Below are 12,869 nucleotides of genomic sequence, written 5' to 3'. Positions count from 1 at the left end.
TTCTTCTTCTCCCACCGCTATTCTTTCTCACCCAAGCAAAATTGGCCAATGATTCCAAATTGATGCTAGATGGCCAGATTATACACTTCCCCTTCCTCTCCCTCCACTTTTCTTTCCCCCTTTATTATTTCCTTTAAAAACAAATTAAAATTTTTATTGATGAAATTATTTTAAAATTTTAAAATAAAGGGCACTTTAATTTTTGTTTTTCTAAGTTGGGTATTTCCAAAGATGTTTTCTTTGCCATTCAATATTTCGTTTTGCCACTTCATTTTTTTAATTTTAAAATTCATTCAAACAAAAATATTTTAACAAAATATTCCTTTGTAGATACAATTGACTATATTTGCTTCAAATTAAAAATGCAGTTTTACGCTCAAACATTTGGTTAATATATCTTTTTCCTATTTAAATAGATAAAACTCAAATCTTTCATTTTTCAATTTCAAAAGTATAGTGCTAAAATTGCAATTATTAGAAGATTGATGATAAATTTGAATTTCAAAAAGAAAGTGTTAAAATGACAGACTCTAAACCACTAAATAAAATAGGAAGATAAATTTACACTCTAACATGTTAAAAAAAAGTACACTTTTATAAATTATAAATGTAGAAAGATAAATTGAAATTATTTCTTATGTTGGACTATAAATTAGATGGTTAGAATTATACTATAATATAGACAATTTCGTACGAATTAAAAGATAATTTTTTTTAAAGAAGGATTAATTATAATAGCGATTCTATTTTGTGTGGGAAATATTAGACTGCGTCAGCACTCCACAAAAAGGAAAAATTGCAAAATTAGAAAATAAAAGAAAAATGGAAGCGAAAGCTTTGACAAAATCTTCAAAGCAAATAGAGATAAAATTATGACGTCAGCGTGAAATGGAGTCTGCATCCAAAAGAAATAGGTAAACTAAATTCGTTTTCCGAGATTGCCCTTCCTCCTACCCATCCATCCATCCATCAAATGTCTTCACCTGCCCGTTGGGTCAATCGAAAGGTGCCGTTCTCTACTCTTCCAAACCTCCGACCCCTTGCTATATAAGCCAAAACGACTCTGCATCCAATTTTTATTTTTTCATCGTTCCTATCGTAAAGTTAAAATAACGAAATCTTTTTTACATAGCCTCCTTCGTTCACCAACCACCCCCCGCTCTCTTCATTTTCTGATCCTTTGATCTTTCCCTATGGCAACCATTTCCAAGCTCTCTAATCCCAACCCAGCCGCATCTCTCTCATCATCTTTCAAACCCAGATCTTCTTCATCGCTTAAATGCTTCGTTGGGTTCCGTGCCACGGGTAGTTTTGGCTCCAAGCTGGTTTCATCGTCTAGCTTGTCCTTGACCAACAACCACCTTTTAAAGGGCTCTTTGGTGTAAGTATTTGCTTTACCTTGACGCCCTTTCTCAAATTGATTTCCGGGTTTTTTGGTTTTTTCTTTGTTGGGTGATGTAAACAGTGCTAGATGTTGATTGGTCTTAAAGTCTTAAACCTTCCTCTTTGTGGAAGTTTTTGTTGATGCATGCAGATATTTTGATCTTCATTTCTTGATTTCACATATAAATGGCTTTGCTTTGATTCATTTCTTATCATCAACATTCTGTAACTCTTGATTTTTTTTTTTGTTGAAAAGAGAATCCTTTGTTGTTCTCTGCACACTTTTTCCAAGATCTATTATTTGGAAATTGGAAGGATTGTTTTCAAGTAAGTCGGTCAGGGTTTTGACCAGAGATGGATACTTTTACATGCAATTTCAAGATACTATTCTCGGCATTGCTTATTGTATTTGTAACACTGCGAATGAGATTTACTAGAAAAAGTGGTGCATTGCTTTCATTTTAGTTGCTTGCTTGCTAATTTACCCTTCCAATTTATAGGCTTCTTTGATTTTCCAACTGTGTTTTTTTATTGCAGTGTCAGATGTTCTCTTGCTGATGGAAACGGTAGTTCAGTTAAGAGGACTACACTACATGATCTCTATGAAAAAGAAGGGCAGAGTCCATGGTATGACAACCTTTGCAGGCCAGTGACTGATTTGCTGCCACTGATTGCAAGTGGGGTTAGAGGTGTAACTAGCAACCCAGCGGTAAGTACCTGCTATGGTTTTAGTTTGTGTTATTTGTCAATTGTGATCTCCTGCAACGAGTTTGAAAAATGTGATTGCAGATTTTCCAGAAGGCTATATCGTCGTCAAATGCTTATAATGATCAATTCAGGTAATCTTGGTGACCCATCATTTAAAGTTTTGTGATGAATAGCATAGGAAGTTGATTCATGATGCAAAGTAGACAATTGCATTGAGGCTTTGGTTTTCATGTCATAATATACCCTAAACACTTTGCCTCAGCACTAAAGAAAAATGAAAATGGAAGCTAGAGGAAAAACAAGGCATGCTTATCTAACCTGAGTTGGTGTTTATCACGATCACTTGGTATTTGAGAAATGAGAATTGAACCTCTGATCTTTTCAATAATCATATCATTCTCTTTAAAATTACTGGGATTTTCAGGGAACTTGTACAGTCTGGAAAAGATATCGAAAGTGCATATTGGGAGTTAGTGGTGAAGGACATTCAAGATGCCTGTAAACTTTTTGAGCCAATCTATGATCAAACAGATGGTGGTGATGGTTATGTTTCTGTTGAGGTTTCTCCCAGACTTGCTGATGATACTGAAGGGACCATTGAGGCGGCTAAATATCTTCATAAAGTGGTTGATTGTCCCAATGTCTACATTAAAATTCCTGCAACAGCACCATGTATTCCTTCCATCAAGGAAGTTATTTCAAAAGGCATAAGCGTCAATGTCACTGTAAGTTACTACTAACTACTAATTTACTTGCTTAACTTAGAATGTGTAGCTATTATCCATAGTATTGTGCTGCACGCGTCTGTTTCACTATTGTGCGTAATGAACATGTTACTGTTATACCAATCCTAAGAACTAATGCTTTAGATGGGCCATTGACTGATAATCAAGTTAAGAACCATTTTAACCCTATCAACAGAGCTTTCCAATCATGACATTTCTGGCACTTTTGACTGTTTGGGCTATTGTAGTTCTGCACTTGTTTCAGGGAAGTTTTAGAAAATTGTGGACATATTTACATGTAAATCTAGACTAGCTTTGTTTCTTTCATGTTCTAAACTTTCTATTCTTATGTGTATGCACAGCTCATATTCTCACTTGCTAGATATGAAGCTGTCATTGATGCTTACTTGGATGGCCTTGAGGCTTCTGGGCTGAGTGATCTCTCTAGGGTTACAAGTGTTGCTTCCTTCTTTGTCAGTCGGGTAGACACTCTCATTGACAAAATGCTCGAAAAGATTGGAACACCAGAGGCCCTTGATCTTCGAGGAAAGGTGACTAAACTGCAATATACATGTTCTTACACTTTGAATATTAATTGCACTACATGTCGAGATATGCTCATGCCGTGGCATGCTTAATATTTGTTAGGCTGCAGTAGCTCAAGCAGCTCTGGCATACCAGCTCTACCAGAAGAAATTCTCTGGTCCAAGGTGGGAGGCTTTGGTGAAGAAGGGTGCCAAGAAACAGAGGTTGCTCTGGGCCTCAACTAGTGTCAAGAACCCTGCTTACCCTGACACTCTATACGTTGCTCCTCTAATTGGACCTGATACAGTGAGCTTTCTTCATGTTGAATAAATATTTGAATAAAGACATGGTTTTTGAACCTGAGTTGATGAATAATTTTCATTAAGTTATTGTCATTTGTGCTGTTGCAGGTTTCAACCATGCCTGACCAAGCTCTCCAAGCCTTCGTCGATCATGGCACAGTGTCAAGGACAATTGACACAAATGTGTCTGAAGCTGAAGGCATCTATAGTGCACTTGAGAAGTTGGGGATTGACTGGGGCTATGTAGGCTCACAGCTCGAAGACGAGGGAGTCGAAGCTTTCAAGAAGAGCTTTGACAGCCTTCTTGACACCTTGCAAGAGAAGGCAAACTCTCTTAAATTGGTTAGCCTGTAAAGGCCTTGTGATATGCTTGTTTTGCTGTCACCGCAACTGAATAAACCAAGCAGGTCCTTGGTTCCTGCTGTAAAGTTAGTTGGTGAGCGTTTTGTAAGACGGTGAATGTTATGTATTATAAAGGGATAGTGCTTGTTTAATGAAATTTTAAATTTGTGCTTGTTTCTGCCCTTCACTGAGTCTCTTTTATAAGTTGTTATTGCATGCTAATCATGAAGTTGCAGATGTGTTGTTGTGGGTATGATACCAGTATATTTGTGGTTCTTGGTGGGAATGTCAAACATAATACTTGTCTAAATAAATGGTAACATTTTGATCAACGTTGCTAATTTGATAGTCCATTGTTTCTTCGTAAAACCCCGTCCTCGGATCTTACCTATGTTTTTTAATTAATGTTAAGATACAATTGGTCCTTTGGTTGGCAGTTTTGGAAACATCAAACAGATTGCAAAGAATATATAATTTCTAAAAAAGTTTAATCAAATCGTTAAGCAAATCAAAACTTTAAGAATATATTTACTAATGATTGATTAATTATTATTAGTTAAAATATCATTGTTATTTTATATCATGTAACATGTTGGATAATGATGTAATATGATAATATAGTCATATGATATTATTTACCTTTCAAGCCAACATTATATGGATACAAAATAATAAGAGACATTTTGACAAATAATAATTAATTAATCGTTAATTATAAAAATTTATTTAATTTGAAATAAAAATATATAAAATAATAAATAATATTTTGACAAAAGATAATTAATCTATTGTTAGTTATAAAAATTTATTTAATTTAAAATAAAAATATAAAAAATAACAAATAATAATAAATTTATTATTAATTATAAAAATTTATTTAATCTAAAATAAAAATATATAAATCTTAATTGAAAGTAATCAAAAATAAAAAAATATTTAAATTTATTAAAAAATAATTTAAAAAATTTTTAAATACTAAATATAAAAAAACCACAAAATTTTTTAGGTCGACATAATTAATAGTAGTGACGGGTTAAATTACAAACTCCATATATAAAATGGAAAAAAATGTAGCTGGGTCCCATAAAGACGATAAATATAAGGAGGGGCAGAACCGTGGAAAGGCTCTCCAAAAAGCTGAGGCCATCATCTTCCCGCGTAGAAACTCTCTCTGTTTCTCTCCCTAACCGGCTTTCCTACGTCACGGAACTAAAATAGTTTGATGGCGTCAATTTCAGTAGCTGGATCTCTGCCGCAATCCCTTACGTTTTTCTCTGGAAGAGCTTCGACCAGGGTAAGTCCTCCGTCATTGCATCAATTGCCTCATAAATTCTAACGCCCAAGTTTATGATCTATGGTAAAGTAAAATGTATTGCTAGTTGGTTATTTCATTTCAGAGACGGTATGGACCCAAAGCATCTCTTTCAGTTCAGCAGCAGGAGCATCAACAACAACAATCTCAGCTGATTGAACGAAGAGAATTAGTGGTAATAGCAGCGGTGGGCTTAGTAGCTGGAGCATTCTGGGATCCTTCCCAGGAAGAAAATGGAATAGCGATGGCCGCCTCATCTGGATTTACCGACAGTAATTTTCTTTCTTTATCAGGAATTCCGAGTTTTAAATCAATTTGAATTTATTTTTTATGCATTTCACCACCCAAGTCTACTTCTTTGTTACTAATTTTCACATGGTGAATATTAAAGCGATAAGAAATACTTACTCTTGTGCTAATTAGTTGACACAAATGGTTGGAATTTGGAAAAACAGTGCCAGCACTTAGGGGAAAGGATTATGGGAAGACGAAAATGCGGTTTCCGGACTACACAGAAACCGAATCAGGTCTTCAGTACAAGGTCAATTATTAGGAGTACATTTAAGGGAAAAATGTCCATTGTTATCTGTTCAAAAATTCATAGTTTAATTGGTGTATTCTTATTCAAAATTTTGATGAGGATGTAGGACTTGCGGGTGGGGGATGGCCCTACACCAAAGATGGGACAGACAGTCGTGGTATGTAACAATTTGTAAATACTTGTTAAAGCATGTTAACAGTAAATTGTTTTTGTCAGCCAAATTTTTGATCTAGAATAAGCATCCAGTTGAAACGATGATAATTTCAGACAGAATAAAATATGTTGATCTCACTTAAAAGTACGAGCATTCTTTGTAATTTCAATAGTTGTTTAGCTATTTTGATTTGCTGGGATGAACCTTTGGACAATGCAAAGATAAGCATTGGTAAAAAATAGCATAATATCATGGTAGCGATACCTGAATAGATCCTTCTAAACGGCCTGCGTCCTTTATGCTATGATACAATATAGTCTTAAGAGAACCGTTAATACAACCATATGGGATCTCTGCAAATATTATTGAGTCTGGAGTTTTGCGGGTTGCACAGGATCATATTTCAATTAGTTAACATGAAAATGTAACATAATTTTTGTATCTACAGATATAGTGCACAACTATCATTATTATTTTGTCCAAGCTAGTTCAAGCAGTTTATGAGCTATGAACTATATATTGTAGGTTGATTGGGATGGTTACACTATAGGATATTACGGCCGCATATTTGAAGCTCGAAACAAGACAAAAGGCGGTTCCTTTGTGGTACATAATGTTTCTCATCTTAATACTGGACTTCATTGTGTATTAGTTGATTAAACATAATTATATCTGTTTTAAAATATGCAGGGAGATGACAAAGACTTTTTCAAATTCAGACTTGGATCCCAAGAGGTGAGTAGTTGTAGAACATAGTGTTATCCTTACCACTTAGGAATGTAGAAGATACTTCTAATTTCATTTTAGTTTTTGCGTTCTAAAACAGAATGACATACTTGATTAAAATTCATGCTTGTTTATGGTCTCACATGTTCCTCAAGTAGTTAATATTTCTCCCTTTTTAAAATTTTTGAGTTATTTTCCTTTTATGTGGTGCAACTGCATATTGGTATTTAGATGGATATTGAAGACAATTCAGTAATACAAATTGGATAATCAAAATGGAAAGTTTAAATGAGTTCATCTTGTTCCAATTTAGGTAATTCCAGCTTTTGAGGAAGCAGTTTCAGGAATGGCTCTGGGTGGCATTAGAAGGTGCTTGTTCTGCTTTCTGACACATATAACCTGTTTATTAGCTCTATTCACACATTTCATACTCTTTTATATAATCTCCTGTGGCTACCAACATCATCTGTCACAAATAAGTCTTCCGATGACCAAGAGAATAGCATACTGTAAGAGAAGGATGCCTGATCAATGCTTCTAAATGCATTCCATTGCTTCTACTCAATCTGAGCACAGAATTCAGCGCAGTCCACTTTATGAGAAAGCTATAAAACTTCCGGAACCTGTTGATGACAGATACTTGGCACTTTTTCCCTTGATTATGATATAAGAAAATCAGGATTAAGTCATTTATATTTTGTGTGAGCGTATTGTATGCAAATTTCACAGTCCACTTCACAGTGATGCAGGATCATAGTGCCTCCAGAACTGGGATATCCTGGAAATGACTTCAACAAAAGTGGACCCAGACCAACAACCTTCTCGGTAAAATTCAAGTGTCTTCGGTGATAACTTGTGTTATGGTCTTTTTACCCACATGATGCAGTTTTGATGCCTTCCACAGGGTCAACGAGCCTTGGATTTTGTGCTCAGGAACCAAGGGCTTATAGACAAGACTCTACTGTTTGATATTGAGCTCCTTAAAATCATTCCAAATTGATTTCTAGTCAAAAGTTGCCATCTCACTGACAACATATAGAGAGTGGATATATATTGAGGTTAGAAATTTTGCTATCTTTTATCGTTTTTAGCTGGTAATGGATTCATCATGACAATGAATCACGAGACAACTTTTCGTTCCAGGGAGGTTCTCTGATACTGTGGATACTCGATACAGAGATTAAAAGTTAACCATCCTGGGAGAAAATATTGCAAACATTGAGCAAAGAACGTGGAGAATCTGTGTCAAGAAACTAGAGAGCCATTGTCCTATTCACTAAATTCTAGTTATTCTTGAAATTAAGGATCACTGTGCTAATTGGTTTTTAACGTTTCTTGGTGTTGCCAAGTAAACGATAAGGTCTGTTTTTTAACGTTTCATGGTGTTCATGGTGGTGTCAATTTTTGTAACGTGTATATGTAAGGACGGTTTTATACTGTTGCTTTTGCTGGTAGTGATGAACTCTGGTTTCCTCTTCACACGTGGAAAAATTTGTCATTCCTAGAATCTTTGTCGTTGCAGAGTCATATCCTACCCACAACTCAATTCGAGTCAGCAAGTTTTCTGGACATAGATCCTTGACTCATGATGCATTTTTCAAGTGTCTTGTTGGGTAGATGAAACATTTTTACTGCAAGCCTACAATAATAATCAGAAAGAAAGGCCAAGCTTCCTAGGAATCGTGTGCAGTGCAAGGTAGGCCAAGAATGACGGTCAACTGACTCATCTCAGGTTGCACAGACCCCGTTGTCGCAAAGTATAATCAGATTAATTATTACCTCACTGCCATTAACATTGCTCTACAACTTGTTATTTCTTGCTTTATTTCAATTTCACAGCAATGGCACTGGTTGGTTCAGAACTATTCGTTTTGTTCCGAGACAAACAGAACTAGTCGCCGCCCGCAGACTAGAATGCAAAATCAGTATTCAAGCTCTATAACTTACTACCTTACCTGCCTTTCCTTTTGAATACCCAATCAACAACTTGGGAGAGTGGCGCTGATTTCAACATATCAAAAACAATGGGTGCAATAAGCAATCTATGGTATTCATCTGGCCGCCCAATTCTAGTAAGTATGCATTAAACAGAATCATCGAGCGCTTTCCAATTAACGTCAAGATTAATAAAAACTTCATTTGCTTCACGAAGGAACCCAACAGGTACACAACACCGAAACCGAACTTTGCTTATAAACTAATCATAAATATTCTAGAAATAGACAAAAGAGCATTATAAATAGAATCCAGAGAACGCTCTACCAAAAACAAATATACCAAAGTTCAAAAACAGAATAAAAATAGGGCAACAACATTCTAAAGAAAATAAATTAAACCCGCTAGTTACCCACAAACATTATCTAGCTAATTAACAGAAAGTTGTCGCCGCTTGTATCGAACCAGCACCTTACCTTTCACGCCAACCACCATTGCGTTCCAGTCAGTCTCAGGAAAAGGTGACACAAGCTCCAACTCAAAATTCCTCAACAAATGGCTCCATATAGCCTTTATCTGAAGGTAAGCAAACGGTTCACCAAGGCAACCGTGCCTGCCACCTCCGAAGGAAATATACGAGAAAGCCCCTGCCACCTTGTCTTCTTCCCTCCCAACAGAAAATCTATTGGGATCATATGTGTCTGGATCCTTGTAGATGTAAGGAAGCCTGTTCGAAAATGCTGGTGATGTTGCAACAATATGACCTTTTGGGATGTCGTACTCTTTACCATCTCGGGTTTTTACACTAAAATCACAGTGTGAGCTTCGTAGAAGCATAATCAGTGGGGGGTGAAGTCTCAGGGCTTCCTTAATGCACCGATACAAGGTGTCCATCTCAGACAAGATATCATGATCAACCTTGCTTCCATGCTTTTGCATTAGTTGTTTCTGCTCCTCCACCACAGCAGATAGGAACTCCTTGTGACGGAGGAAATAGGCACCAGTCCAAGTAGAGGTGATGGAACTGGTATGTTGCCCAGCAAAGAGAGCAGCAATGAGCAACCCCGTTACTTCAGCCTCAGTAGTTGGGCGACCATCTTTGTACTTAGATTCAATGAAACATTGCAACATGTCGTTCTCTGACTTGCCAGCACTTTTACGGGAAGCTATGATATTTGCAAAGATTTCTGCAAGCTTCTTTCGAGCCTGGTCACGACGGCGATGAGCAGGGATAGGAAGGTAAGGGAAGATAACACTGATAGGGAGCATGCCATTGTCAAGATCATGGAAGAGGGCAGATACATCATCAAAAAGCTTATCACGTACTTCTCGACCCAAGAGACATCTACTAGCAGTCAAGATGATTAGATGCTCCAGCTCATACTTGAGGTCCACCTCACCACTATCCCCCCATTTTGAGAAGTAGTCCTGCACCAATTCCAGGATCATTGGACAACAAAATCAGAACTATGGAGTTACAACATTGTGAACACATGTAACATTGAACCATAAAAGAAACCTTAGTTTCAGTAAAAGAGTCACAGGTTTTGCTTCACCAACATGTCAATTGACTCCCAAATGTACCTAATGTTTACCATCCTTTTATTTCCCCGTAAATTGTATTCATCAGAGCAGTCCAATGTTTAAACTTTAGTGGGTTATTCACAGGCAATCATCATGTAATAACCAGCCGACTTATGTTCTCTCTTACTCATGGAGGGAAAAAAAAAAGGAAAGGATATGAAGTAGCATTTGGTATGAGAGAAGTGGGAGTACATTCCCTGCAATGTGTCTAATTAAATTACATTACAGTGTTTGTTTTGTAACAGACCACTGTAACGTAAGATTGCAATACGATCACATTACAACCAAGGGATGTAATGTGATTGCAGTCCAAAACCAATGCAATCACATTACATTACACTCTACAATGTTTTTAAAGACACTTTTACTCCTCAACTTTATTACTTTGTTAAAAATATTTTATAACGTTATAATAAAAATAAAAAATATTAAAATAAAAATATATAATATAAAAATAAAAAATTAAAATAAAATAAAATATAAAAAATTAAAATTTATATAATATAGATAAAAAATAAATATAAAATATAAAATATAAAAAATTATATTAAAAAAATAAAAATAAAATATATAAAATTATAATAAAAAATAAAAATAAAATATATGACATTAAAAATATATTTAAAAAATGATATTATATAAAAATTAATAATAAAAAATATAAATATATTAAATTTATATTTTAATAAATAAAAATAATTTTGAAAATTAACATTATATTATCAACAAAGTACTTATAAACCAAACGCTATAATATTATTTTTTTATATTTTAATCATTATTTTACTTATATACCAAACACTGTAATGTTGTTTTTCCTGCAATTATATTTATTGTAATCACGTTACTTGCAATCATATTACATTGTAAAGTACCAAACATCACCTAACAGTATATATGAACCACAACAACTTGGTAATGGTAATATAATGGTCACTTGATTTTTAAGACAGAAATATTAATATTCAAAACAGCTTTATTTGCATGTGCAGATTATACTTTAAACTTCAGTTATGCAGATTCCTAAGAAGGCTCCTGAGTTCACTATCTCAAGTCCACATAATCCAAAATGAAATAAACAAAACACTTATTCAACTGGGTTCATTTATTGCCCACCGCAAACAGAATGTTGGTCAAAACTTCAATTTCACTTGTCAGAATATCATAATACAACACTATCAAATAAGAGTCACTTCTTTGTTAGGGTCAGATACGGGGTTTTCAGAAAATACTGATATACAAAATATAAACAACAGAAATAGTAATTTTGACATAAACCGAATCTGTAGCAAATCACTTACCTCAGCTTCTGTAACCATCTGATCCACATAACCCTTGAGTTTATTAACTCTAAGGGCTTCCGTAAAGAACCGGAACTGCTCTTGCCTTACTGAGTAATCCACATCAAACACCACACCAGGGCCAAAGGTTGGCACATTGAACTGATAAACTTCCTGTTGGCTGAGGTCTGATTCAGAAGCCTTAAAGAAGTGTGCTGAAACCTCAGGCCCAATCAAGAAAGTTATCTTCTTGTTAAACAAGCTCAACGTGAAAACATTGCCAAGCCTTGGGTACTCCTCCCGGAGCATCACGATGGGCCCTTTTATGAATCGAAGGAGCCCACCAATTACCGGCCAGGTTTTGATTACCGGCGGCAGCCGCTTCTTGGATCTAGGCATTATGAGGAAAGATATAAGCTTGGCCACTACGAGTGTGGCTACTATGAGAAAACCCATGTTGAGAAACTTGTCATCTACTTCCATGGCGGCTCTGATTTGATAAATTTTCTATCAACCCTCAGCTGAGAATCAAAGAAAAATAAGATTAAAACTTAAGAAAATTAAGCTAGGGAGAAGAATCCTTAATCAACAGTATCTTAAGTCAAAATTGACTAAATTGAGCCCAGTTTTCCACTCTACTCAAAAGGAAAAATAATAATAATAAAAAGACAAAAAGCCCAAATCGACAGAAAACGGGAAAAGAAAATGCCGACAATTGGTTCTGCTTTTCTGGCAATCTTCTTTACTAAGCATGATTTTATAGGCATTCAACAAGAAAGCGACGGAGAACCGAAAGAAAAATGTGATTTAGAAACCCAAGAAATGTGTCATAATGCAAGAGACTAAAGATAAAAAAAACCCAAGTAATCAAAGCTAAACAAAGTAAAATTAAGTACCTGATTTGAGATTCAAAATGCAGAAGATTGGAAAAGAAAAAGAACGAGACCCAATGAGAGAGAGAATCACGTGGGACTAAAGATAAACGTAGCAAACTGACAGAATCATTTGTTCTGATTTCGAATTGAAGACTTAGGCAAAGGAGTGTTGGATTCGTGAAAGTAAGCAGTATTTTATAATCGAACCCAGCCGTGATTATCACTTTCGCAGCTCGACTCGGAGCCGGTTTGGAGCTGGCGCTCGTTGGATCTGGTAAAAACCGTGGGTGTGCAAGGGGGCTGTTTTGATGCTGACGTGTCGTTTCGTAATTGGATGAGGGGCCTTTCGTTGCAAATTTAAAATCCTCCTTTTTTGTTTCGTAGCGTAGGATAACACGTGGCTTCCCCGATATTCGCTTCGCCCGCTCCATCTTTTTCCTTACCTCCTGCTAAAAGAATATCGGCTACATTTCATCA

General features: G+C 35.6%; 3 protein-coding genes across 5 annotated transcripts; 2 read left to right on the top strand and 1 right to left on the bottom strand.

Moving 5' to 3' along the window:
* The first annotated feature begins 1,002 nt into the window (after positions 1 to 1,002).
* On the top strand, positions 1,003 to 4,172 carry TRA2 (Aldolase-type TIM barrel family protein). The gene is made up of 7 exons (XM_007043708.3): positions 1,003 to 1,381; positions 1,921 to 2,092; positions 2,173 to 2,222; positions 2,516 to 2,816; positions 3,179 to 3,367; positions 3,465 to 3,647; positions 3,752 to 4,172. Exons 1-7 carry the CDS (start codon positions 1,194 to 1,196, stop codon positions 3,995 to 3,997), a joined length of 1,329 nt encoding a protein of 442 aa, XP_007043770.2. The 5' UTR covers positions 1,003 to 1,193; the 3' UTR covers positions 3,998 to 4,172.
* A 930-nt stretch (positions 4,173 to 5,102) lies between these two features.
* LOC18608824 (FKBP-like peptidyl-prolyl cis-trans isomerase family protein) lies at positions 5,103 to 8,197 on the top strand. Of its 3 annotated transcripts, none has more exons than XM_018115880.2 (10): positions 5,103 to 5,279; positions 5,365 to 5,569; positions 5,753 to 5,838; positions 5,945 to 5,995; positions 6,518 to 6,598; positions 6,683 to 6,727; positions 7,032 to 7,087; positions 7,460 to 7,543; positions 7,623 to 7,776; positions 7,862 to 8,197. In XM_018115880.2, the coding sequence occupies exons 1-8, from the start codon at positions 5,208 to 5,210 to the stop codon at positions 7,473 to 7,475; spliced, it is 612 nt and encodes a 203-aa protein (XP_017971369.1). In that variant the 5' UTR covers positions 5,103 to 5,207; the 3' UTR covers positions 7,476 to 7,543; positions 7,623 to 7,776; positions 7,862 to 8,197. The 3 variants fall into 3 exon arrangements, with proteins under 3 accessions (XP_017971369.1, XP_007043768.2, XP_007043767.2); XM_007043706.3 differs by having other exon boundaries at positions 5,104 to 5,279; positions 7,468 to 7,543; XM_007043705.3 differs by having other exon boundaries at positions 5,105 to 5,279; positions 5,383 to 5,569; positions 7,468 to 7,543.
* Positions 8,198 to 8,829: 632 nt separating this feature from the next.
* Positions 8,830 to 12,580, bottom strand: CYP51G1 (CYTOCHROME P450 51G1). The gene is made up of 3 exons (XM_007043704.3): positions 12,414 to 12,580; positions 11,539 to 12,038; positions 8,830 to 10,081 (listed from the first exon to the last, which is right to left on the bottom strand). Exons 2-3 carry the CDS (start codon positions 11,998 to 12,000, stop codon positions 9,083 to 9,085), a joined length of 1,461 nt encoding a protein of 486 aa, XP_007043766.2. The 5' UTR covers positions 12,001 to 12,038; positions 12,414 to 12,580; the 3' UTR covers positions 8,830 to 9,082.
* Positions 12,581 to 12,869: the final 289 nt, after the last annotated feature.

This window comes from Theobroma cacao, chromosome 2 (genome assembly GCF_053813885.1).
Source record: "Theobroma cacao isolate CCN51 chromosome 2, ASM5381388v1, whole genome shotgun sequence".
Lineage (NCBI taxonomy): Eukaryota > Viridiplantae > Streptophyta > Magnoliopsida > Malvales > Malvaceae > Theobroma > Theobroma cacao.
Note: the sequence above shows the minus strand (reverse complement) of the source record. Positions and strands in the feature narration are given on the sequence as shown.